At 40.6% G+C, this 27,235-nt stretch overlaps 1 protein-coding gene across 1 annotated transcript in view; it reads right to left on the bottom strand.

Moving 5' to 3' along the window:
• Window positions 1-27,235, bottom strand: part of LOC126248203 (uncharacterized) — a 988,540-nt gene that overhangs the window by 240,275 nt on the left and 721,030 nt on the right. The window contains exon 16 of the mRNA XM_049949008.1: window positions 23,763-24,086. Coding sequence (XP_049804965.1) covers window positions 23,763-24,086 — 324 coding nt within the window. The remainder of the gene's footprint in view (window positions 1-23,762; window positions 24,087-27,235) is intronic.

Raw genomic sequence — 27,235 nt, 5'->3', positions numbered from 1 at the left:
CTCGTATTATGACGTTCTTAGATAATACAAATCTCCTTCATCATAACCAACATGGATTCCGCAAACAGAGATCATGTGAAACTCAGCTCGCCCTATTTGTCCAAGAAATTCACAGTGCCGTAGACACTGGCGAGCAGATTGATGCCGTATTCCTGGACTTCAGGAAGGCATTTGATACGGTTCCGCACTTACGTTTAGTGAAAAAAATACGAGCTTACGGAATATCGGACCAGGTTTGTGATTGGATTCAGGATTTCCTAGAAGAAAGAACACAACATGTCATTCTTAACGGTTCAAAATCTGCAGATGTAGAGGTAATTTCGGGAGTACCGCAAGGAAGCGTGATAGGACCTTTATTGTTTACAATATACATAAATGACTTAGTTGACAACATCGGTAGCTCCGTGAGGCTATTTGCAGATGACACGGTTGTCTACAAGAAAGTAGCAACATCAGAAGACTCGTACGTACTCCAGGAAGACCTGCAGAGGATTAATGAATGGTGCGACAGCTGGCAGCTTTCCCTAAACGTAGATAAATGTAATATAATGCGCATACATAGGGGCAGAAATCCATTCCAGTACGATTATGCCATAGGTGGTAAATCATTGGAAGCGGTAACGACCGTAAAATACTTAGGAGTTACTATCCGGAGCGATCTGAAGTGGAATGATCACATAAAACAAATAGTGGGAAAAGCAGGCGCCAGGTTGAGATTCATAGGAAGAATTCTAAGAAAATGTGACTCATCGACGAAAGAAGTAGCTTACAAAACGCTTGTTCGTCCGATTCTTGAGTATTGCTCATCAGTATGGGACCCTTACCAGGTTGGATTAATAGAAGAGATAGACATGATCCAGCGAAAAGCAGCGCGATTCGTCATGGGGACATTTAGTCAGCGCGAGAGCGTTACGGAGATGCTGAACAAGCTCCAGTGGCGGACACTTCAAGAAAGGCGTTACGCAATACGGAGAGGTTTATTATCGAAATTACGAGAGAGCACATTCCGGGAAGAGATGGGCAACATATTACTACCGCCCACATATATCTCGCGTAATGATCACAACGAAAAGATCCGAGAAATTAGAGCAAATACGGAGACTTACAAGCAGTCGTTCTTCCCACGCACAATTCGTGAATGGAACAGGGAAGGGGGGATCAGATAGTGGTACAATAAGTACCCTCCGCCACACACCGTAAGGTGGCTCGCGGAGTATAGATGTAGATGTAGATGTAGATGCAGTGCAATACAGAGCGCCATGGAGAGATTCAGTCTATGGCAAGTGTATGTTAAACCGCTCTTTGGAGTTTACAGTTGGCATTCCTAATTCTGTTAGTGTTCCAGTTGGTTTGCGTGAAATACTTGCTCAATTTAAAGCACATAAAAAAGTTGTCTGGAGACTATTGCAGAGTGACGATTAGGGTTGATGTAGAAAAAAGAGACTGAAAACGTTTCTTAACAATAGTGATTCATTTTCCACAGTTCACAAAGCAAAAAACACTTGTTTTACAAGTTGCAATATGTTTTTTCCACTATACACATATACTATGAGAATTAACAGTTCAGATGTTAGAGAGAGAGCCTTAGTAGTTCATACATTTAGCAGAGAGACTCTTCAGTTCAATTTCAGTTACATCAAAGAGGCTTAGCACAATTATGACCTTCACAGACGTATACTGTTCAGTTGGCAATGATGCTTTATAAATAACAACCATTACAGATTCCTGAAGTTTAATGTTAGCTGCATTCTTTGCTGTAAGTAATACAATTTTGTTCCAATGTTGTGCAGTAACTAAAAAAAAATCTTTTTCATGAAATTTACTCCTTATACAACTTCTATGTCATTCATCCTGTACAGGTGAGAAAGTTTTGCACACTCTTCAACATGTCTATGGAAGCAACTACGATCACAGGCCGCCTATTCCCATGGACCAATATGCACAGCCCAACAGGCAAAATCTCATGCATGTAATGTGTGAACTGACTCATATTCTTCTTCTGCTGCAAACTACACTTTCTTGTTCGTGTTAATATTAATCGATAAAGCAAAAAATGTGTAAATGGTTTAGGGCTTCTTATATATACTCCAAAATCCAATATGATGATACCTCCAGTGGCAGATGGTTGATCCCACAGATACCTATTCGATGTATGCGCTACCTCGTGTGATATGATGAATCACAATCATGTTTTACTGGAATCACGTATATCGAACAGATTGGAATTAAAGTATGAGCATATGAACCACAAAAGTTGTTTGTGAGAAGGAGTGAGACTGCCCCTTGAGAGCATCATCCTATCCCACACCATATTATACTATTTGGCTAATGCACTGTACTCTTCCACCTTAAACTGCGTTTGGGTGCAGTGTAGTAGTATACCATCCGGCTATTGTACTGTACTACAGCCTCCAAAATCGTGTCTGAGTACAACGCCTTAGTATACTGCCAGTCTATTGTACTGTACTGCCTGTACTAAAGAAGCCATCATGATCCTATGTGGTGCCACCGTTACAGGCCAACAGTGGATATGCTCCACATCTCCCCTGCCAAAGATACCTAAAGCTGCTCACGTAAGTCATGATGACCTTCGTTTTCGATTACAGGGGCCCTCTGCTCCTTCAGTTCCTTGAGCATGGAACCAAAATCAATGAATAGTGCTACGAAGACACTTTGTAGAAACTGTGATGTGCCACGAAGTCAAAACGCCCAGTAATGCTGACAGACAGAATCATCCCCTGGAAATTGGACAAATGCTTCGCTTCAGCAATTTGGGTGCGAAACACTGCAAAAACCTCTGTACAGCCTGGATCTTTCAGGGTTTGATTTTCACACCTCTGGCGACCTAAAGGAAGACATGTATTGACTTCAATTTGAGTCAGACTAGGAGTTGCAAGAGGGGGTGCAGTTGTGGACACGTCAGCATCCGTCTGCATGCTATGAAACAGGAATTGATTGTCTCGTCTCCCAGTGGGATAAATGTCTTAACGCATGTGGTGATTACTTTTGAACGGAACCATCCCATTGTTCCATTGTCGCAGGTGTCTGGTTTCATTTGAGTGGCCCTTATATATGGTGGAACAAAGATTTAACTACAGCGATGGATGCAGCTAAAACTAAACTTCAGAAATCTGTAATGATTGTTAGTCCTAAGGCTTCAAGTGTATTGTCATATGAATAGTATATGACTGTGAAAGCAGTAACTGTGCTAAGTCTCTTCGATGTAGCAGCAACTGAACCATTATGTCTCTCTGATATTGCGAATGTATGAACTACTAAGGCTCTCTCTCCAACATCTGAACTGTTAAGTCTCATAATGTGTGCGTATAATGGAATAAAATACATCACAACTTGTAAAAAAAATATCTGTGACGCTCTCCAATGGGTCAAACAAACCTGTCACCATTCGTGTTGTGCTTCTCTGAATTCGTTCAATTTACCCTGTTAGTCCTATTTGGTACAGATCCCACAAGTTGAGCGTCATTGTAAGATGGATCACAAGAGTCATTTGTAAGGAATCTCCTTTGTAGACTGATTTCATTTCTTCAGTTTTCTACCGGTAGACTGAGGTCTACCACGTGCTCCACCATCACTGAGCCTCTGTAATCAGTCCATTTCATATACATACAAAGTGTTACACCCTAGTATTTGTATGGGTTAACAGATTTTAATCGTGCGTCACTGATACTATAGTCATATGACACCATACTTTTTCGTTTTTTGCAGTCCCCGATTTCACATTTCTGAACATTTAAAGCAAGTTGTCAGTCTTTTCACCACTTTGAAATCTCATCAACATCGGAATGAATTTTTATACAGCTTCTTTCAGACAGTACTCAATTACAGATGACTGCATCGTCTGCAAAAATTCGTAGGTTACTATTAATATTGTCTGCAATGTCATTAATATATAACATGAACAGCAAAGGTCCCAACACACTTACCTGGCGCACACCCAAAGTTCTGTCGATGACTCTCCATCCAAGATAACTTTCTGCGTCCTCCTCACCAAAAAATCCCCAATCCAGTCACAAATTTTGCTTGATTCCCCATATAATCGTACTTTTGATAATAAGCGTAGATGTTGTACTGAGCCGGCCGATGTGGCCGTGCGGTTCTAGGCGCTTCAGTCTGGAACCGCGCAACTACTAAGGTCGCAGGTTCGAATCCTGCCTCGGGTATGGATGTGTGTGATGTCCTTAGGTTAGTTAGGTTTAAGTAGTTCAAAGTTCTAGGGGACTGATGACCACAGATGTTAAGTCCCATAGTGCTCAGAGCCATTTTGTTGTACTGAGTCAAATGCTTTTTGGAAATCAATAAATACTGCATCAACCCGAATGCCTTGATCCAAGGCTTTCAGTATGACATCTGAGAAAAGTGCGAGTTTGGTTTCACAATAAGCTGAGTTGAACAATAATATTATGAAACGAATTACCGAAGACTCAATGAGTGGTGCAGGTGTTGGATATAGTAGGAACTCAAAATTCTGGAAACACTTTCATCTCTTGCTCCGATATAGCAAGTCCTGCATCAGAGATCTTGTCTTTGTGCCGACTTAGTGGTGTCAGTGATGGGTACATTGGAAAATCGATATAGTGGAAACTTAAAGTCTGTATGCTGATTTCCACTCCAATGTGGCAGGAGATGCATCATCCATTTGATGGCTTGTAGGCCTGAACGCTGAGGATGCGCAGTGGAGGTAGAAGACCTCAGTGCCACGGAAACTAGACAACTATTTTGGACTACACCCGTTTCCCCAGGTAGGCCATCTTGGATTGCGACATAACTGATGATGTTGTAGACCGCCATCTTGGATTATGACATTATCGATGATGTCGTTGATCACCATCTTGGATCACAATCTTAAATTCTGAACTTATAACCATTCAGGTTAGCATCTGTAGTGTTATGTCATAGAAATACAGTTACCCAGCTAAGCGGTTTACTGCAGTACATTCCAGGTGAGAGAGTAACATGTTTGTAAACCTGAAATAGTACTGGGGAAAAAAGACCAACAACAAATAACTGACAGAATGTGCTTCTGGTTTAGACATAACCATGAATGTTACTTGCTTCCTGCATGGTAGTGATACAGGGTTGCAGCCCAGAATTATCTCGCTTTGTGACACTTTGTGGAATGTCACACGTGAAGAATGCGCTAGAAATTCATAGCAGAGACTACTTCTGGGGTGTTCTGATGGGTGAGCTCTATAAGACGTCATTAGAAAATTCCATAAAATCTGTACACATGGGAATATCACACACTAGATATTTTTGCTGACATGCATCAAGTTTCTGAAAGGTAACAAAGTGAGTGGTATTTTCATTGTTGATGCATATTTTTACTGTTTTTAGTAGTTCTTACACATATTGCATGGTAATCCAGTAACACTGTCAGCATTTGAAAGATGAAAACTGCAATTATTTCTGATGAATTCTGATATAATTGATAGCAATCATAATCTGACAGCAATACATCTATGTCATCAAATGAAGGATTTTTATAAATAACTGCTACATTGAAGTTTCAGTCTGATGACAACCCTACAACAACACATTTAACATTGCAGAGAGTAAGACCACATTCATTGGTGCACTATGCGATGCTAGTGACATAGACATTGGAGATAGTGGAAACTCAAAACCTGGAAACAATAGTGTTATTCTGCTCCAATGTGTCATGGGACTTGTCTGGAAACAGTTGTGCATGCTGCTCTAGTATATTCTTGATGGTTATTATGTCTGGATGCTAGGAGTGAGTGGTGGATAGAAGACTGCTGGAAATCTACAACATAGAACACTCATAATTTCTGTGAGGAATCTTTTAAAAATACGCTGCTAGTCTGGACAATCGACCACATTATATTTATGGGTAGATGGTTGGAGTTTAACGTTTTGCCTTCATTGATATCAGGTTTCCATCACAAAAAGGTTACTTATAGCGAAAACCAGTGTTAGTTGTAAATAATAATGTCGCCATCAAAGAGTCGGTGGTCACTGCGATGCAGCTGACAGCGAATCCTTGGTTGTGAATCTACTACTGCAGCTAGTTAGGAACCTATTTCTGTCTATAATATGAATCTGCTGCTACCACCTTACTGAATTTGCCATGGAAACTTTTGTTTTCAACCAACTGTATATATGAACCATTATAGCAAATTTTCCTCCACAAGCGTCCTTACAGTTCATCATAAATGATTCAGAAGTCCCTTACAAACGTTTGATGTACCGTGTAAGTCCGTCGTTTATGTTTATTAAGATGAAGGAGATTCACATTATCTAGCACTATTTGTAACACTTGTAACTGCTAGATGCACACTGCTGTAAAACCAATTTCAAAATAAAATTCTTCTTTCAGGCGCAAAACTCCCCTCCAGACAATACAATCCATCAGACGAAGATGTATGTGGGATGATGTGAAGGGCACCATTTCTCTGTCACTTCTTCTGTATAAATCGAATGACAGGAAGTGATGAAGTTCTGTTAGCTCTATGCACACGTTTCTCCAGCAACTTGCTTGACAGTTATTCTGAGTGAGAGAGATTGTGGTGACTTAGTGTTCTGTTATGTCCTCGTTCACGGCGTTAGTGCAGTTTAGGCTATTATTTAAGTTCAGACAGCAAACGCTGATTCTCTGCATTTGCCTATTTTCACGAAGAAGCTCGCTTTTATCACATTGGTTGATGAGACGTTTATCAATAATAGTCAATTTTTTGTAAGTGTAAACGGTAACTAACTGTGAAAGGTAGCAGTTTACCACAGGCCATGATTAAAACCAAAAGTATGTTAGTAAAACCTATGTAGCTGGGGTAAAGTGCCATCCTCGAGAGTTACAGAGATGTGAAACATACAACATCAACGAATCTAGTGCTATTTATAGCACCGGAATGTGTGTACAGGACTATCACGCTTCTTTTATCAGGCTATAAGTCTGTTACATTGCATTCCTTCCAGCATAGAGGACTGCTATCCAGTTCGTCGCCTGCGTTATCACGGGAAGCGGTGACTTAAATCTAAACTTAGGGTGCACGAAATAGCGTTGCTTTCTAATAGTTAGTCGAAGCTATGCATTTCACCTAATGTGCAGTGGCTAGAGGTGATTGTTGTGGTGGAGCGACCCATCTGGACCTCAGCCTAGGTGTCCGCAGATTATAGATGGATTTGTAAAGTACCATGACTAAAGGAACATATTATTAATCTTCTATTTGTAGGATTTCTGCACACTAACATACAGTATTGTATTGCATCCTATTTTTCATGTGCTGCCGTGTGATGTAGACTGTGTCACACTGTTCTAAGATGATGGATTATAAGAAAACCACACCGTAAACCTAGAAGCATTCTGAAGATAATTTGCAAAGTTTTACAACTGGTGGAGTAGCTATATTTAACGACAGTTCATTTGCTATAGTCATTAATTTACACGTTGACTAAATGTAAATTTATTGCTGTCGTTTTGGTATATTGAGATGTGGGACATTCGCAGTCCTGAATAACAATCGTGTTTTTGGTTTTTTAGAATTTCTCACCAACTTATACTTAGGACCACAGCCCCACTTCCACAATTACGTCATTGGAGTGGGGGAAATTCTTGTAGTACTATTCAGTTTTAAAGTTAGGCCAAGTGCTCTAGTTCTGACAACCTGCAGACATCCCACCATTTTAAATCTGTGTTACGTGGATTTTCTCACCATTTTAAACTTGTGGTAACTGGTGTGGAGATTTCTTAAACTTTATCGTCAGTAATGGAGGGGAAATTGCTTAAGCATAACGCAAGTGAACTTAGGGGAAAAGCGGGCTTACGGTTCTTGAGTTGAAATAAGACAATGCCGTATGACATAGCATGTGCTGGTCATTTTGAATTTCCTTCCAACTTAAATTCTGAGTGACAGCTATTTAAATGATGACGTCAGAGTGGAAGACCCAGGATTTCTGTAAGTGACCTGACTGCTACAAATAGCCATATAGATCTGAGTGAGTAATAGCTTGGGGAAAACGTGTTAAGTAGGTCAGAAGACTCGTTACTTCTCTTCCTCCTAGCATCTTGGATTCTTACGTCAGAGATAGTGCGCATAGTCCAGTTTGGTCATCTTGGATCGCCATCTACGATTCTATACTTCGCACAAGTGACCTACTTCCCAGGGACATCAAGGGAAAAACCAGAGGCCATCTTGAGTTCTACATTTGGCACAAGTAACCTACTTCTACAAAAAAGGGCAATGCACCGTCTTGAATTTTTGTTTTTCCTACCAATTTATACTTAGGGCTATAGCTCTACTTCCACAGTGACGTCATAGCAGAGGGAAGAAAAACCTGTAACTCAACTGGGCTGTTTTTTAATTTCTCGCAAATTTTTGAATTATCCGCCAGTTTATACATATAGCAATTGGCCTTTCCAGACGGGTGGGGAAAGGGGGACTGGCAATAGTGGATGACACCATCCATGACATCGGTGGGAATCTGGCAACGATGGATTTGGTCAATGTATTTGGTGCCTGAACTTTGCTTACATGTCTACTGAGGAAAACACATTGGTTATTACCCAGCACATGCTGTTCAGCACGAATTTACTGAAACAGGTGGAGACGCTGTTCGCCAAACTATTTTAACAGAGGTAAAACGTAATAACCACTTTTCTGTCACGATAGATGTGACTCCGCATGAAGCCTAAACACAGCAAAATGTTTTTATACTATGCTACAGTGCCCTCGATGAAGAAAATTAATTAACAATTAGAGTACGTCTTCTCGACTTTGTTGACCGTAACCGAAGACTGGTCAGGAGGACGGTCGTCGGCAGGGTTATGGCAATGGGAACTATACCGGTGACATGTATCAGGGAGCTCAAGTGCATGTATTAAAGGATAGTCGGTTTTTCTCCTTGTGGTGCTCATTCATGAAATCTTCGAGGTCTCTATGCTACAAGAGAGTTGCATGAATGTAGCCACTTTCTTTGGAATTGATGCAGCCACTATTTTTATAATTGTTTTGAAAATATGTAATTTTTTCTTGCTGGTCCGCAACGATCAAAAGTATTAAAAGAAAATATTATATTGTCTCGTCACATGGCTTCCGGAAACGAGATAGTCTGTATGGATAAATTTCATACACCCATTTGCTAAGCTCTTGCCAGGATTAGGAAGAATGGTTGAACTTGCCTTTAACTTCAAATTGACTGCGGAGATGGATACTGAATTGAAGGGCGTTCAGAAGTGTTTTAAATCATTTCCATGTGTATTGATGTCTTCAATGTGGTATGTAGAAAGTATTAGCTGTAATAAACATACGTAACTTTGTGTTTCAAAAAAGAAAAGTAGCAAAAGATGTTGGAAGTGCCAATATTAAGAATCTAGGATGAAGAATTACATAAAGAGAGAAATAGCTGGATTAGTCTTTACGCAGAAAGTTGCAAGGTAACAGAAAATATTGATATATCACCCCATTTCCTTGTCACAATTCGCAGCACAGAGAAACGGAAGGGCAAAAGAAAACGGTTTCTAGATAAACACCAGAGGAAGATTTAAACCTGGACGTAGAGGACAGCTTTAAAGTAAATGTTTTCAACGGTATTCAAGATACAGTTGTAGGAAAATTAACTATAACGAATGCTGCTATAGACAACATGATGGACGTATTTGGTTTACTTTGAAACTTCATAAGCCTAAACGATTCCACTCTATCAGAGTGCATAGAAAACATGGTATACTTGTACCGCGTAGAAGTGAATAAGCAGATTTTGAAACAATAGATTCTGCAGTTAAAAAAGATTTATACTGCTCAATTTGGGACGGAACCACTTCTCTCTCTGCGCCTTCTCAGTGCTCTTCATAAGTGCAATTTAAAACATATTTATAAATAGAATGGTTGCCTTATGGATTTTCTGCACTTTACCTGTTATTGTTGCCTAAGTAGAGCGGTCATTAACCTTTCTTATATGAGTCAAAAATTGTTTGTGAACTATGATGGGGCAAGAGTGTCTTGTTGGATTCGCTATAATCGCAATAGTGCAAGAGTTAGCCCGCTCGTTAGATTATATGGAGACTATAAAAAAGTTCCCATCTAAAAAAGCTATAACGAAAGCATAATTTTGTCAAGTATTAAAATTATGTAAACTGCAGGGTTCATAAAAGTTTCTTAGAAAAAAAGGAATTATTTAATTTTTGAGTTAAAATTTTCTGACTTAATCTAGAAAACCAAAGCTGAAAATAAAAAATTTAGGAGAGGGACCTGAGAATACTTACCCATGTCCAGAAAATTTTAGTGCTGGTCCTGTATGTGATAGTGTGTCGCATGTGGAGGTTAGGTTATGGGGTGGCATGGGTGAGTACTATGCAATACCTATCGTACACTTATAAACCTTTAACCAAGCAATAATATGCTGTGGCATAAATTACATGAGTATTTCATCTCAAATAACACGTGTATTATATTACATATGCATACATATATTTTACCGCAAAATATACATCTGTAGGAGTCACAGACAGAGTCCTGTTCATTTTATATCATTACAGACTCTTGCTTGCATTTATGTGTTATACATCGATGTGACGAAAGTCATGAGATATCTTCTAATGTCGTATCGGACCTCCTTTTGCGCGGAATATTGCAGCAACTCGACCTAGCATGAACTCAACTAGTCGTTGGAAGTCATATGCAGGCCTAAGCCATGCTGCCTCTACAGCTGCCCATAATTGCGGAAGTGTTGCCGCTGGAGGATTTTGTGCACGAAATGACTTCTCGATTGCGTCCCATAAATGTTCAATGGGATTCATTTCGGGCGATGTGGGCGGCCCAATCACTCGCTCAAATTGTCCAGAATGTTCTTCAGACTACACTGAAGTGCCAAAGAAACTGTTATAGGCATGCTTATTCAAATACAGAGATATGTAAACAGGCAGAATACGGCGCTGCGTTCGGCAACGCCTATGTAAGACAACAAGTGTCTGTCGCAGTTATTAGATCGGTTACTGCTGCTACAAAAGCAGGTTATCAAGATTTAAGTGAGTTAGAACGTGGTGTTCAGCAGATGTCGTTCCGGTACCTGAAAACCCAGCAATATACCGAGAAGCCACGCTCTGTGCCAATACTTTTTGTGTGCAGAGGAGATACATTTTTGCCCTTAACACTGCATTTCTTTGTTAATGATAGGCACTGCGGGCAGAATTGTAATGTCTGGTAGGTAAGCTAGCATGTACATGTGCTGTGTACCGGAAGGTGCGGCTTTTGTAACCAGTAACGATAAATACGCACTTGTGCCAATACTTTTTGGTGAGATTTTATACAATTTATGGCAGGCATTAAGCTGTACAAATAACCCATAATCTGATACAAGCCATATAGTGAATTGTGATGCTGACTCAAATATGTCTACCACTTATATGTGAACATTCCACCCTAATCAGCCAGGAGCTGTGAGTTCAATGCAGAGTTCAAATGAGTGATTATTCCAATGCTGATAAACATGTTGAAGGCTCAAAGCATTCTTCACGTTCATATATCATGTCCTCTTAGCAGTGTTTACAGAATCATCATCATGTTTGTAATGTTTGTTCCAGTCTAAACCACTGCCAATACAGCGCTAATTATTAGTACCCATACTACAAAACATAATATTTGTTTAGATTATCTCTGAACGTTAAACTGTTTCAGTTCCACCACATTCTATAGTATGGACTAAAGAGATATGTAATGTTCCATGATGGGTCCATATAAAACACACACACACACACTTTTGTTTAGTATTTATTTTAGTAAGGAAATGGAAAATCTTGAATAGAATATAGACAACAGAATGAAAAAGTTACTGAATCACAATAATAAACACCTTGTTTATGTACCTATCTGATACAAAACTCCTCTCCTCCACAGTTAGTATTTGTCTTCCTCGTATCCTTGTCTGGTATTTACTTTATTATTAATATTCCTCCTTCACTCATAAATTCAGAAGTATATACATGATGAACTGTTCTCCAAGATATAAACTCTTGTATAAAAGTCAAAAATAATCAAAAAATGAAAAGATAAAACTAAAGCACAATACATTTGACATACAAAAGGGTTAAAAACATACACTCAAAAAAGGTCTGGTACAGAACAGACACATATAAAAAAATCCTTTACAGCAACCATGAGGTTAATAGATAATGAAGTGACTCCAACTGCCACACATGCATGATAGAAAATTCTGTAATGTCGTTCAAGAACTCGATTGATACCCCATCTGTAAAACGGCTATGTGGGGACCTGACAGTCCCTTATGGCAGCAATTCACGGCTCCCTCCCTACCGCTCCAAACGTCTTTCAGACTCCAAACTCACCAGCTCATTCGTTATACATCTTACCTACTATATTCTGACGGACAACTACTTTTCCTGCACAGCACCCTCCTACATCAAACTGTTTATGGGCCATTTAGAGGAAACCTTTCTAGCTTCCCAACACCTAGTCTGGTCCTGGTTCATTGATGATATCTTCATCTAGACTTAGGATCGAGACACCCTATCAACATTCCTTCACAAACTCAACACTTTTTCTCCCGTCTGCTTCACCTGCTCCTCCCCTACCATATTTGCCACATTCCTGGATGTTGACCATTAACACCTCTGTCCACATTAAACCCACTAACCACCAACAGTGCCTCCATTTCAACAGCTGCCATCCCTTCCACACCAAAAAATCCCTCTCATACAGCGTAGCCGCCCATGGACTATATAACTTCAGTGACAAGAGCTCCCTTGCCCACTGGGGAAATATTCCTCAAACCTAGTCCACAAACATATTTCCTGTGCCATATCCTCACTCACCCCAAATCCTACCTCCATCTCCAAGAATGAGCTTCAAAGGAACACACCCTTTGTCACCAAATATCACCTTCGACAGGAATGACTGATTTATATCCTTCGCCAGGGCTTTCATTATCTCTCATCCTGAAAGGAACACACCCTTTGTCACCAAATATCACCTTCGACAGGAATGACTGATCTATATCCTTCGTCATCCTGCCCTGAAATGAGGGACATCTTACACTAGATCCTTCTCACCTCTCCTAAAGTGGTGTTCTATCGCCCACCCAACCTACACAACATCCTAGTTCATCCCAATGCCACTCCCAGACCCAACTCCTTGCCACAAGGATATGATCCCTGTGGCAGACAAATATGTAAGACCTACCCAATCGACCCATCTGGCATCTCCTGCTCTAGTCCTGTAACAGGCTTACCCTACCCCATCACAGTTCAGGCCGACTGCGAAAGCAGCCATGTCATACACCAATTCAGCTGCAAACACTGCACAGCCCTTACTGTGTGTATGACTAACTACCAACCAACTGTCGACCAGACTGAATGGCGACCACTAAACTACTGTCAAGAACAAAGTTGACCATCTGGTGCCATAACATGCAGCTGAGCACAACACTCTCAGTTTCAATGTCTGTTTCACAACCTGAGCCATCTGGATCCTTCTCTCCATCACCAGCTTTTCTGAAGTACACAGATGGAAGGTATTCTTACAGTACATCCTTTACTCCTGTATTCGTCCTGGCCTCAGTCTCATATAAAACACTGTCCCTGTCCCCTCCACCCGACAGTTTCTCCTTCCTCTGACTTGTCACCTCTTTCCAATTCCCACCCCCACATCGCCTTCAATGTGTATAGTTTCCCACTGGCCTCTATAATCATGCCAGCTCACGTACCTGCCACCCCTCCCTCCCACATTCCTAGCTGGGGAAGTGGCAGCCTCCCTCCAAGCTGCTAGCCACCCACCCCACATGCCTCTCCCTGCCTTCCATCTTCATCTCCCTCTCCCTCCACCTACCCAACCGACACTACACCAACCACAGCCAGACCATCTGCCACAAAATTGCACTGGCACAGTTAGACTAGCCAGCGCCAGATAGGGGCAAAGTCGTGTGTGTGTGTGTGTGTGTGTATATGTGTGTTTGTGTGTGGGTGTTTATGTTTTTGTATTTTACTCTAGCTCATCAAAGGATAACTTCAAAAGCTACCACGTTTTCGTTCTGTCGTGTGAGCCTGACCACAGCTCAACGCTTCTGCTTTTTGGTGAGTGGTTTCCTTTAATCCTAAAGTATTTACATTCTACAAGAACTTTCCCACAACTTTCAAAGGAAATACAGATATTTTGCTCATTTTCTGGAAAAGTATGGAAATTTTAGTAATTATTTACACTCAATTTCCTTCAAAAATCAGTTTTTACCAATACTTTACTTTTCAGCCGAGGATTTAAGATTTAAGAGGTAAAGATGTCATCAACCGGAATGTTAGTTTGAATGTCACCGTGCTTTAGTAAGTAGACGTTGTCCTAGTGGAAGCAATCTGCCTTTGCCATCCTCCGACCTTTGGTCAGACTTACGAGCCAGTTATAAGGGGACCCATAGTTAAACTACTCACATTTTTCATATTAAAGAACGCTACCAGAAGTGAAAGAAATTATAAGAGACATCAAAAACTATACCTCTGTATACTTAGTCTAACACTTAACCACCGAGGCGACATGTCACCACAAACTGTACAAACATATCTTTTTGAAAATGTTTTTTCAAGGAAGTAGAGGAGCAAAAATACATAATCTAAGCTTATGCCCATCTGACAAACTTCCTATGCAAGTGCTAATCTAAGACCATGGCTCATTATTGGAGCTTGTAAAGCATACTGAGACAGCTGCCATTTGAACAATGCATTTTCCGTTCTCACTTCGATATGACTCATTACCTTTTGCAGACAGATCTGTAAGATGTCATAACAAGTGGGAGCATGTTTCAGTCTGAAATAGATAGATCACTATGTTAATGCAATGACAAAATCTCCACACCGCACTGACATGTGGAAGAGAGATGCTTCTATAAAAAATGTTTTGCAGAATTATAGAAACAACGATCAATTTAACAACATATTTGAGTTGTTAATTATGTAGGAACCAAATTTAGCTATAGCCTGCAGTGGTATATCTCCAGAATATATTGGCAGATGTAAAATTTGTGGAAAAACGGTCATTGGCCATTATCAGTTGGTCAGAGGATTTGCTGGTGCAGAAGGCAGCTTTTTCATATGGGCTGATTTTGTGATTTGGGAATGTCATTAATCATGTTTTGAAGTATAATAGTGTTAAAATATCACTCTTTATTGAAAAAGTACTTGTTTAGTTAATTTTTTCAGAGCTTCTAGTGCAGGATATTTGTGGCCAGCTATATCTGTTGGGTCTACTAGTCGACAACATGTTTATAATGATCTGCAGTTTTTTTGACATTGTGAGCTTTAATTTGGAAGTTGTACAAAATTATATGTGGTTGTGTTACGATCCCAGATATTGGATGTGGTTTTATTACTATCCTATATTTCAGCATTTTCCATTTAAAACTTTTATTTAGTATTTTGGACCATAGTTCCTCGGCAAGTCCTCAAAGCACTGAAACGCGATGTTTTGAAAAATCTCCGTTTCATTATTCAATATAATAACAAAGAAGGTTGTGACAGGTTAATGCAACTGTAAGTAGTACCCTATTCAGTTGAATAAAAACATTAACATGAGTCAAGAATAGACAATAGAAAGATGGATCGAGGAATTGTAAGAAATGAATACGCAACGAAGGAAAGAAATGCACAAAAAAGTAATGAGTAAATATCTTAAAAATTAATGATAACTGTGAAGTTACTGTAAAAAGCGAAAAGAATGAGAAGGTAACAGAGTGTAAGAGCACGATCAAGAGAGAGAATGAGCGAGCGAGAGAGAGAGAGAGAGAGAGAGAGAGAGAGGAGGCGATGGATGATGAGGATGAGAAGGTATAGAGGGAGACACAGATAAGAAAGAAAACAATGGAAACTGCAGCTTGGAATATCAGCAATATTATGAAAAGTATAGATTGCTACTCACCGTAAACATGACGCACTGACTTGCAGAGGGGCACAATGAAAAGACTTGCACGTTATAGCTTTTGGCCAAAGCCTGCTTCAGCAGCAAGCACATCTCACGCATAAGGGAAAGTACAACCGGACTCATGGTCAGAATGAAACTAAGTGGTTGGGAGAGCTGCTTCTTAGGGTCATTAGCAGCAGTGCTCGTACAGCTTGACGCCATCGCACACTATTCTGTGCAAATCTGCAGGAAAATTTGGCATCGATAGTGCTGAGTGTGGTGTTACAAAGAAGTGTACTACACTCAAAGTGCAAGACCATACTCTACGAAGATGAAGAAAAAGGTGTAATGAGTTATTGTGGACATAAATTGTGCACAGAACATCCCGAGACTATATGTGACTTGAAACAAAGTTATCGTCCATCGTGATATTTTACTCATGAAATGTGAAGTTATTTCAAACATAGATTTTAGAAAGTCACAGACTGATGGTATTGTTTGACTGAAATGCTCTTGATTTCCATTGTCAGTCCACTGAAAAAGTACAGAGTAGAGCTTCTCGGACGACTAATACCCAACCCCTGCCTAGTTTTAGTTTGTTGTATTTAATTATTTCCACAGCACACTGATAAAGATGGTCCAGGAACATAATTAGTAAGCTCAAAACTATGTAGTGACATTTTTGGATGACACATAGAACAGCACTTGTAAGTGAACCAAACAGTACTGTAGTTTCAAAGTAAGTGACGTCACATGGACATACTCCGGGAAAATTTTCACAAACGACACTGCCATTCTTCCTCTCGCCCCAACATACATACAGACAGACATATGAAACCTGTATCACTTTGAAGAAAGCAAGAGAACTAGTGATCGATAATGACTGGTGTAATTATAATCTGTTCTAATTGTCATGAAATACCAAAACTACTTCACTGTTCTTAGCTATTCACCTGGCAACTGAAAATTTCAGATTACCTTGGGTTTTAAAATCCTTTAGTTGCATCGTACTTTCAACTCGAATGTTTTTTTTCTGGTGTCATCAGCAAACGTACGAACTGAATAAAACTGTGAATATAAAAAGTATTCGCATGTATCTGGATGTTACGTGCCTGACAGTAAAATAATATATACAAATCTCACACCAAACATACTGTTTCAACTAAGTAAATTATAAAAAACCTATTATAATGTAGATGCATCAGTATGTCTGGTGATTGATAAGAACTGTTATCAAGAGTTTTGAGTTTTATTTTCTAAGAAATTGCAGGGCTGGGTTTTCACATGGGCCAGGTAGGCCCGGGCACCAGGACGAAAGGGGCGCCAAGAGACCTCCATTGGTGCTTGTACTTTCGTTACACTTAGTCACCCAACACCAAAACAAAAATGGAACTGAATGCAATGCAGCGCTGTCGTTGGCATAGCGTTTGGTTCATTGTTAAGTTTAGTTGGAGGGCCATCTTAACTTCTATGTAGTTTTGTTTCACATCGATTTGTCTAGAAACTGTGATTGCTTTGGCTGTCAGTTCTATCATAAACTTAAGTTCAGTTAAAGTTCTTTAACTTAAGTTAAAAAAATAAGGTGAATAATTTTCTAACTGTGAAAAAGAAAATTTGAAGCACCCGGTCAGTAGTAATAACAACAACAATCAACGAGAAATGTTAACAATAATTACTGAAAGCTCGGTGAATTGTGTGGCGACGGTGGTGGTAGATAGAGTTAACAGTGGAAGCGACGTGGTTGTTGGTGTTGATACCGTAGCAGAGGTAAAGAATGGGGTATTTGCAATCATAGCACGGAGGTTCCAGTTTTTGGAAACGATAATGTAGAGGAAAAGCTGGTCGCAAGAAAAGGCTCGAAAAGTATCATGAATTTGTTACATACTGTAACAGGCTAAATTCCTTTTCATATAGCAAAGTTCTAAAAATATATTTTTCATCATAAATGGATTTTACATTAGTTTTGGCTCTTTGATGCAGCAGAAGCTAATATAATTTTTCTTGTAGCAGAGAAATAGCACATTTCCGGACTTGGTTTTCTATCCAGAATTCTATATACTGAGTGTGCACAACAAACAGTACAAGTTTCATTCAAAACATCCTGCATACCCGTTACGTATCTTCCACAAGGACACGGCTGTGCAGCGCCGCACTGACAAGGGAACATTCACAAGCGTCAATAAACGATCTTGACGAAATTTGTCGGTGTGTAGAGAGGCCAACATAATGCAATACGTATTTTTTTGTTTATGCTCTATTTCACTTTTAAGAGGCAAAACATATCCTGAAAAGGTAATTTGGATATTAGATTCGGAGGGCATATTTTTCAAACGATGATACAGAAAAAATGTTTCTCATATAAAAGTAATTAACGTTCTTGAAAACTGTTTCATCGAATTTAGTAACGATTTGACATTTTTCAAAATATTTCACCACCATTAATTAATTTAGAAAAATGAAAACTTTTGTTACAACATAAATTAAAGAAGCTTTCAAGCGACATACATACATACATGAATAATAAAATAACTAGCAGCAGGAAAAGTTTTATTTACAAAACAAGTATTTATATGCTTGCTGCGGAGGATGGCCACACAAACAAACTTGTAATAAAGTTGGTTTCCGAAATAACAGTTTTGTGAAATAATCTGCGCACAACGTGCTGTCAGGATATTTTCAACACATCTAATTTTTAATTATCTGAACATTATTTTTAATCATCTAAAAATTCGTCATTAGTCTAGTTTTTTATTTTACTTATATTTATTTTTTGTTTTAAATTGTTATTAGACTTCTTACGTTCACTTTAGCTTTTTGTTTGTGTATTTTAGTTTACCATTTCACACATGTGTATTTTGTTAATGAAAAATAATAAGTAAGTCAATATTATGATAGAAAATCGTTACAATAATGATAATCTGTAAATAAACCCTTAAAAATAACGTTTTCTTTCACTATGCACATAAAATGAACGAAATTTCTTCACATAATATACACGACAGAGAACGCAGTATAAAACAAGTTTCAGTAGGATTTCAAACTGTCGCGGATGACCCTCTAAATATCCTGATTTGTATCAGTCATAAATCAGTACATCGGTAAGACTTGGCGAAGAAAACTGATTATGCACTAGTGACTGCAGGGCGATTATATCGTTTCTCAAGTGGAGACTGAGACCATAATCATTGAACAGAACTAGACCTGAAAATCTCACAAAGTTCTTCCGATATTAAAAGCCTTATACATCTCACGACTGGACCTGTGCCGTCGAGTCCTTTGGGATCCTCAGACGAATAGGTTCCTTGTCCTTGGGCACGACGCTCTGTACTGTTCTTTCACATCTACAGCCCCAAGAATATAGCAATAATACAGACTTTTTTCCATCACTGAGAAAGAAAACATCCTTCAAATATCGTTTGACCTGGTCGGACGTTTGTTTACCAAATTTCTATCCTATGAGAAGGACATTTGGAGCTTCAAAAACAGATTCACGAATTCTCGGTCGAAACTCGCCATTAGAGTCTTCCAAAACTAAGAAACGGCGGGTGGTCAGTGTGAAAAAAAAACATTTTGACCATTATAGCTGAGAACAAGGAACTTAATCATCTGGTTATCCCAGAGGACTCGACGGCACAAGTGTAGTCGTGAGATGTATTTGGCTTTAGGTGCAGGAATAACTTGTGAGAAGAATTTCATATCTAGTTCTGTTTAATGTTATCATGTCAGTCTCCACCTGACGAACGATATAATCAAACTGCAGTCACTAACACATAATCAATTCTCTTCGCCAAGGCTTACTAACGTAGTGAAATATGCCCGATACAAAATTTAGAAGGTCATCTGTAACAACCTGAAATCATGCTGAATTTTGTTTCGTAATATGATCTCTATCGCGTATACTGTATGTAGAAATTTCGTTCATTTCATGTGCATGGTGTAAGAAAACATTGTATTTTAAGCATTTATTTACGGATTATCATTATTGTAATGATTTTGTTTCATAATATCGAGTTATTATTTTCAATTAACAAACTAGATGTGCGTGAAACAGTAAAGTAAAAACAAAAAAGAATGTGTATTGTAAAATAATTTACAACATGAAACAAATATAAGTAAAATAAGTAACTAGACAAACAACGACTGTTTAGATATTTTAATTAGTTATGTTGAAAATACTCTGTCAGCAAATTATGCACACCTTAATTTCCACATATGGTATTACAGAAACCAGCTTTATTGCACATGGATGGGTGTATGTTAAAAGCTTCATTAATTTATATTGTAACAAAATTTTTCATTTTTCAAAATTAACTAATGGTGGTGGACTACTTTGCAAAATTCAGATTATTACAAAATTCGAGCATACAGTTTACAAGAACGTTAATTACGTATCAGCTTTTATACAAGAAACGTTGTTTCAGTATCGCTTGGAAGATAGTCCCTCCGACCCTAACATGCTAAATTACCCAGCGGGTTGTTTTTTTCCTTAACAGTGAAATAGAGCACAAAGAAAAAAAATACGTATTGCATTATTTTGCCCACTCTGCACACACGCAAAGTTTCATCAAAATCGTTTATTGACACTTGGGAATGGTCCCTTGTGAGGAAGGTTCACACCAAGCGCTCAGTTAAAGAGCGGCACAAAAACTGACTGGAAAAAGAAAAGTAAGAAAGAAAGACTGTATGAGAATCACTCGGGAGAGGTACGTGAATTCTATTACTCCTCGTGTTTCTATCTTCTGCCTACGGGAAGAAGCGCTTCTCTCGGCCCACGACTGTAAATGTAGGCCTATGCTGTTATCACACTGTTATTTCTAGTGTTATTTCATGCAAGTAGAATAATAAAGAGAGAACTAATGCCGAACAGATGTATATCGCTACGGTGCTTTATGTGGAAACAGTGCACTCCGTTCACACACCTGCCACCTACACAGTTTGTTCGTATTTAACAATGCAGCTCTTGCTGCTATTACTTTGCTGGGTGTTCTAAGACCTCAAAGGCCGATGGGTTGGATGCTGAAGCAAATATACCAGTCTCCATCGCTAAAAGTAAGGAAGTTTAAAGTACAGTTATAATAAAAATACAATTTCTCAAGAGTGATGTGTTCTCAGATCTTAATCACATCCGCTTTTCTTCAATATCGAATTAATAATTTATGCAATACTAAAAACTGGAGAAGATCAAATAAAGCCTATTCTTTAGTATGTGATAGTTATCGACAGCAAGTTGACTATCGATGGCGAACACAAGAACGATATCTCTAAGATCGGAGATCATTGCCAGTTCTAGCCTGTTGCTGATGCGCGTGTTTGTTACACTGTGTCTGTTACATCATCATCATCATTTAATACTGATTATGCCTTTCAGCTTCCAGTCTGGAGCACAGTGCCCCTTATAAACTTCCTCCATGATCCCCTATTCAGTGCTAACATTGGTGCCTCTTCTGATGTTAAGCCTATTACTTCAAAATCATTGTTAACCGAAACCAGGTACCTTCTCATTGGTCTACCCCGACTCCTCCTACCATCTACTGCTGAACCCATGAGTCTCTTGGGTAACCTTGCTTCTCCCATGCGTGTAACATGACCCCACCATCTAAGCTTGTTCGCCCTGACTGCTACATCTATAGAGTTCATTCCCAGTTTTTCTTTGATTTCCTCATTGTGGACACCCTCCTGCCATTGTTCCCATCTACTAATACCTGCAATCAGCCTAGCTACTTTCATATCCGCAACCTCAACCTTATTGATAAGGTAACCTGAATCCACCCAGATTTCGCTCCCATACAACAAAGTTGGTCGAAAGATTGAACGGTACACAGATAACTTAGTCTAGGTACTGACTTCCTTCTTGCAGAAGTATCGTAGCTGAGCGCTCACTGCATTAGCTTTGCTACACCTCGCTTCCAGTTCTTTCACTATGTTGCCATTCTGTGAGAATATGCATCCTAAGTACTTGAAACCGTCCACCTGTTCTAACTTTGTTCCTCCTATTTGCCACTCAATCCGTTTATATCTCTTTCCCACTGACATTACTTTCGTTTTGGAGATGCTAATCTTCATACCATAGTCCTTACATTTCTGATCTAGCTCTGAAATATTACTTTGCAAACTTTCAATCGAATCTGCCATCACAACTAAGTCATCCGCATATGCGAGACTGCTTATTTTGTGTTCACATATCTTAATCTCACCCAGCCAGTCTATTGTTTTCAGCGTATGATCCATAAATAATATGAACAACAGTGGAGACAGGTTGCAGTCTTGTCTTACAACTGAAACTACTCTGAACCATGAACTCAATTTACCGTCAACTCTAACTGCTGCCTGACTATCTATGTTGTTGTTGTTGTTGTTGTTGTGGTCTTCAGTCCTGAGACTGGTTTGATGCAGCTCTCCATGCTACTCTATCCTATGCAAGCTTCTTCATCTCCCAGTACCTACTGCAACCTACATCCTTCTGTATCTGTTTGGTACATTTATCTCTTGGTCCCCCTCTACGATTTTTACCCTCCACGCTGCCCTCCAGTACCAAATTGGTGATCCCTTGATGCCTCAGAAGATGTCCTACCAACCGATCCCTTCTTCTAGTCAAGTTGTGCCACAAACTTCTCTTCTCCCCAATCCTATTCAGTACTTCCTCATTAGTTATGTGATCTACCCATCTAATCTTCAGCATTCTTGTGTAGCACCACATTTCGAAAGCTTCTATTCTCTTCTTGTCCAAACTATTTATCGTCCATGTTTCACTTCCATACATGGCTACACTCCATACAAATACTATCAGAAACGACTTCCTGACACTTAAATCTATGCTTGATGTTAACAAATTTCTCTTCTTCAGAAATGCTTTCCTTGCCATTGCCAGTCTACATTTTATATCCTCTCTACTTCGACCATCATCAGTTATTTTGCTCCCCAAATAGCAAAACTCCTTCACTACTTTAAGTGTCTCATTTCCTAATCTAATTCCCTCAGCATCACCCGACTTAATTCGACTACATTCCATTATCCTCGTTTTGCTTTTGTTGATGTTCATCTTATACCCTGCTTTCAAGACACTGTCCATTCCGTTCAGCTGCTCTTCCAAGTCCTTTGCTGTCTCTGACAGAATTACAATGTCATCGGCGAACCTCAAAGTTTTTATTTCTTCTCCATGGATTTCAATACCTACTCCAATCTATGTAAAGACCTTTAATTGCTTCCGGAAGTTTGCCTCCTATTCCATAATCTCGTAGAACAGACAATAACTTCCTCCTAGGAACCGGGTCATACGCCTTTTCTGTTACATCTCGATAATAAATTACCTTCGTACGAAATTTGGGTTTTCCGCTCTGTCACGATCGAGTGTAGTAACGTCTACCCACAAGTATACAACATACTGAAACCAGTGCGAAGTAGCTGCCATAAACAAAGTACAGATTTTCTTTCACTTTCAATTTTTTTACAAATATAAATTTTTATAATTTATTTATTACGAAGATACATTTAGTATTTAATTTGTTGTGTGAAATATTTTTCATTAGTATTCTTCATCCGAGTGATATTCTCCATTAATTCTTCATTTTTATTAAACTTACAAAAGTTCAGAAAAGACACGTAGAAATAATTACGGAGGTATGGGGTTAGAGAGTGGGGGGACAGCTTTGGCAGTTCGGCTAGGGGCGCACAATCACATCGCTAGAGTTCTGCAGATGTGCATTTAATTTAGTCTTCCGGGACACATATTAAAGGTTGACAGTCGTATTTTTGTACGCCAAGGATTCTTACCTGCTTCCTCCAATTCGAGAACGTTACCATCAATTGCTGTGAAATGAACACACTTTTTTAAAGGAAAACGAGAAACCTGAGGTAGATGCGTCGCGCTTATTTGCGCAAAAGTCGCGTTACCTGGCTGTCAGAGGTGCTGTGAGAGTGGCTGCGCTCCGTGTCTGAGGACTCGAGCTCCTCGAGGCGGGTGTTGGAGCAGCCGGCCACGGCGATGGTGGGCTGCCTCTTGCGCAGCGTCTCCGGGGACCACACCTCGGGCTCCGGCTCGTCCTCCGGAGTCATCGCGCCCCCGGCGCCCCCCAGCTGGCCCCGCATCCACTGCGCCAGGTGCAGCGCACTGCCTTTGCTCGCTCCCGATTTTCCCAGGCGCCGGCACCTCAGCTCGATAAGCTCGTCCAGTTGCTGTCTCGAATTTGCTGGCGACCGACCTTCTACTGCGGGAGTCTGAAAATTAAAATTACCTGCTCTGGAATCCACGTCCACGTAACGAAAGTTTGACTGAGAGTACACATCGTCTAATACGAGTACGCACTTGAGGTTTATCTGTGTTGGCTGCACTTGGTGGGAAAATGTCATTGAATATTTCTTATGTACGCTATTCTGCAGCCTAAACAAATTGTATGAAAGGTGTGCTGTTGTAATAATAATTCACAAGAGAAATTTTTTTAAATATTTTATTTACCGCTACCCGCTTCGAACAGTTGCTCATTCTCACGTACACTACTGGCCGCCGGCTGGGGTGGTCGAGCGGTTCTAGGCGCTACAGTCCGGAACCACGCGACCGCTAAACCGCGGGACTGCTACGGTCGCAGGTTCGAATCCTGCCTCGGGCATGGGTGTGTGTGATGTCCTTAGGTTAGTTAGGTTTAAGTAGTTCTAAGTTCTAGGGGACTTATGACCTAAGATGTTGAGTCCCATAGTGCTCAGAGCCATTTGAACCATTTGAGCCACGCGACCGCTACGGTCGCAGGTTCGAATCCTGCCTCGGGCATGAATGTGTATGATGTCCTTAGGTTAGTTAGGTTTAAGTAGTTCTAAGTTCTAGGGGACTGATGACCTCAGATGTTAAGTCCCATAGTGCTCAGAGCCATGTGAACCATTTTTGAACACTAGTGGCCATTAAAATTGCTACACCACGAAAATGACGTGCTACAGACGCGAAATTTCACCGACAGGAAAAACATGCTGTGATATGCAAATGATTAGCTTTTCAGACCATTCACACAAGGTTGGCGTCGGAGGCGACACTTACAACGTGCTGACATGCGTTTAGTTTCCAACCGATTTCTCATACACAAACAGCAGTTGACGGGCGTTGCCTGGTCAAACGTTGTTGTGGTGCCTCGTGTGAGGAGGAGAAATGCGTATCATCACGTTTCCGACTTTGATAAAGGTCCGATTGTAGCCCATCGCGATTGCGGTTTATCGTATCGAGACATTGCTGCTCGCGTTGGTCGAGATTCAATGACTGTTAGCAGAATATGGAATCGGTGGGTTCAGGAGGGTAATACGGAACGCCGTGCTGGATCCCAACGGCTTCGTATCACTAGCAGTCGAGATGACAGGCATCTTATCCGCATGGCTGTAACGGATCGTGCAACCACGTCTCGATCCCTGAGTCAATAGATGGGGACGTTTGCAAGACGACAACCATCTGCACGAATAGTTCGACGACGTTTGCAAAATGGTTCAAATGGCTCTCAGCACTATGGGACTCAACTGCTGTGGTCATCAGTCCCCTAGAACTTAGAACTACTTAAACCTAACTAACCTAAGAACATGACACACACCCATGCCCGAGGCAGGACTCGAACCTGCGACCGTAGCAGCAGCGAGGCTCCGGACTGGAGCGCCCAGAACCGCACGGCCACCGCGGCCGGCGACGTTTGCAGCAGCATGGACTATCAGATCGGAGACCATGGCTGCGGTTACGCTTGACGCTGCATCACAGACAGGAGCGCCTGCGATGGTGTACTCAACGACGAACCTGGGTGCACGAATGGCAAAACGTCATTTTTTAAAGATGAATCCAGGTTCTGTTTGCAGCATCATGATGGTCGCATCCGTGTTTGGCGACATCGCGGTGAACGCACATTGGAAGCGTGTATTCGTCATTGCCATACTGGCGTATCACCCGGCGTGATGGTATGGGGTGCCATTGGTTACAAGTCTCGGTCAGCTCTTGTTCGCATTGACGGCACTTTGAACAGTGGACGTTACATTTCAGATGTGTAACTACCCGTGGCTCTACCCTTCATTCGATCCCTGTGAAACCCTACATTTCAGCAGGATAATGCACGACAGCATGTTGCAGGTCCTGTACGGCCCTTCTGGATACAGAAAATGTTCTACTGCTGCCCTGGCCAGCACATTCTCCGGATCTCTCACCAATTGAAAACGTCTGGTCAATGGTGACCGAGCAACTGGCTCGTCACAATACGCCAGTCACTACTCTTGATGAACGATGGTATAGTGTTGAAGCTGCATGGGCAGCTGTACCTGTACACGCCATCCAAGCTCTGTTTGACTCAATGCCTAGGCGTATCAAGGCCGTTATTACGGCGAGAGGTGGTTATTCTGGGTACTGATTTCTCTGGATCTATGGACCCAAATTGCGTGAAAATGTAATCACATGTCAGTTCTAATATAATATATTTGTCCAATGAATACCCGCTTATCATCTGCATTTCTTCTTGGTGTAGCAATTTTAATGGCCAGTAGTGTAGTACCTGGATACAATTAAGCTATTACCAGCATATGTAGGGTGACTCTTATTAACGTTTAAAAACGCTCGAAGCGATGTAGACACCGCTGTGACAAGTAATTTAATATAAGACACATGGGCCGCAAATATCGGGAAATACCCCAAAACTTGATGACAAATGCTGAACGAGGCCAACGAGAAAGACAGGTAGCCCGCATCTCGTGGTTGTGCGGTAGCGTTCTCGCTTCCCACGCCCGGGTTCCCGGGTTCGATTCCCGGCGGGGTCAGGGAGTTTCTCTGCCTCGTGATGGCTGGGTGTTGTGTGCTGTCCTTAGGTTAGTTAGGTTTAAGTAGTTCTAAGTTCTAGGGGACTGATGACCGTAGATGTTAAGTCCCATAGTGCTCAGAGCCATTTGAACCATTTGAGAAAGACAGGTCATGGTGCGTACGTCACAGCACGTGACACTGCTGGTCTTACGAGTGCTAGCAGCCGTCTCTGTTGGGGAGGTAACTATTTCAGGCGAGTTTAATAAATCTTGACTGCGCGTTTAAATATATGCAAGCAACCGATAGCACACGACAAATTTAAGACCTTTAGTTGGTATTTTTTCATTGATGTGGATTTCCCGTGGGCCTTGCACGGAATGGAGCATTCGCGACGTATGGCAGACAAAATGGTTCAAATGGCTCTGAGCACTATGGGACTTAACTTCTGAGATCATCAGTCCCCTAGAACTTAGAACTACTTAAACCTAACTAACCTAAGGACATCACACACATCCATGCCCGAGGCAGGATTCGAACCTGCGACCGTAGCGGACGCGCGGTTCCGGACTGAAGTGCCTAGAACCGCTCGGCCACTTTGCCGGCTATGGCAGACAAGCCGGCT

The sequence above is a fragment of the Schistocerca nitens genome, chromosome 3 (genome assembly GCF_023898315.1).
Source record: "Schistocerca nitens isolate TAMUIC-IGC-003100 chromosome 3, iqSchNite1.1, whole genome shotgun sequence".
NCBI lineage: Eukaryota > Metazoa > Arthropoda > Insecta > Orthoptera > Acrididae > Schistocerca > Schistocerca nitens.
This window is presented reverse-complemented; position numbering and strand designations above follow the sequence as displayed.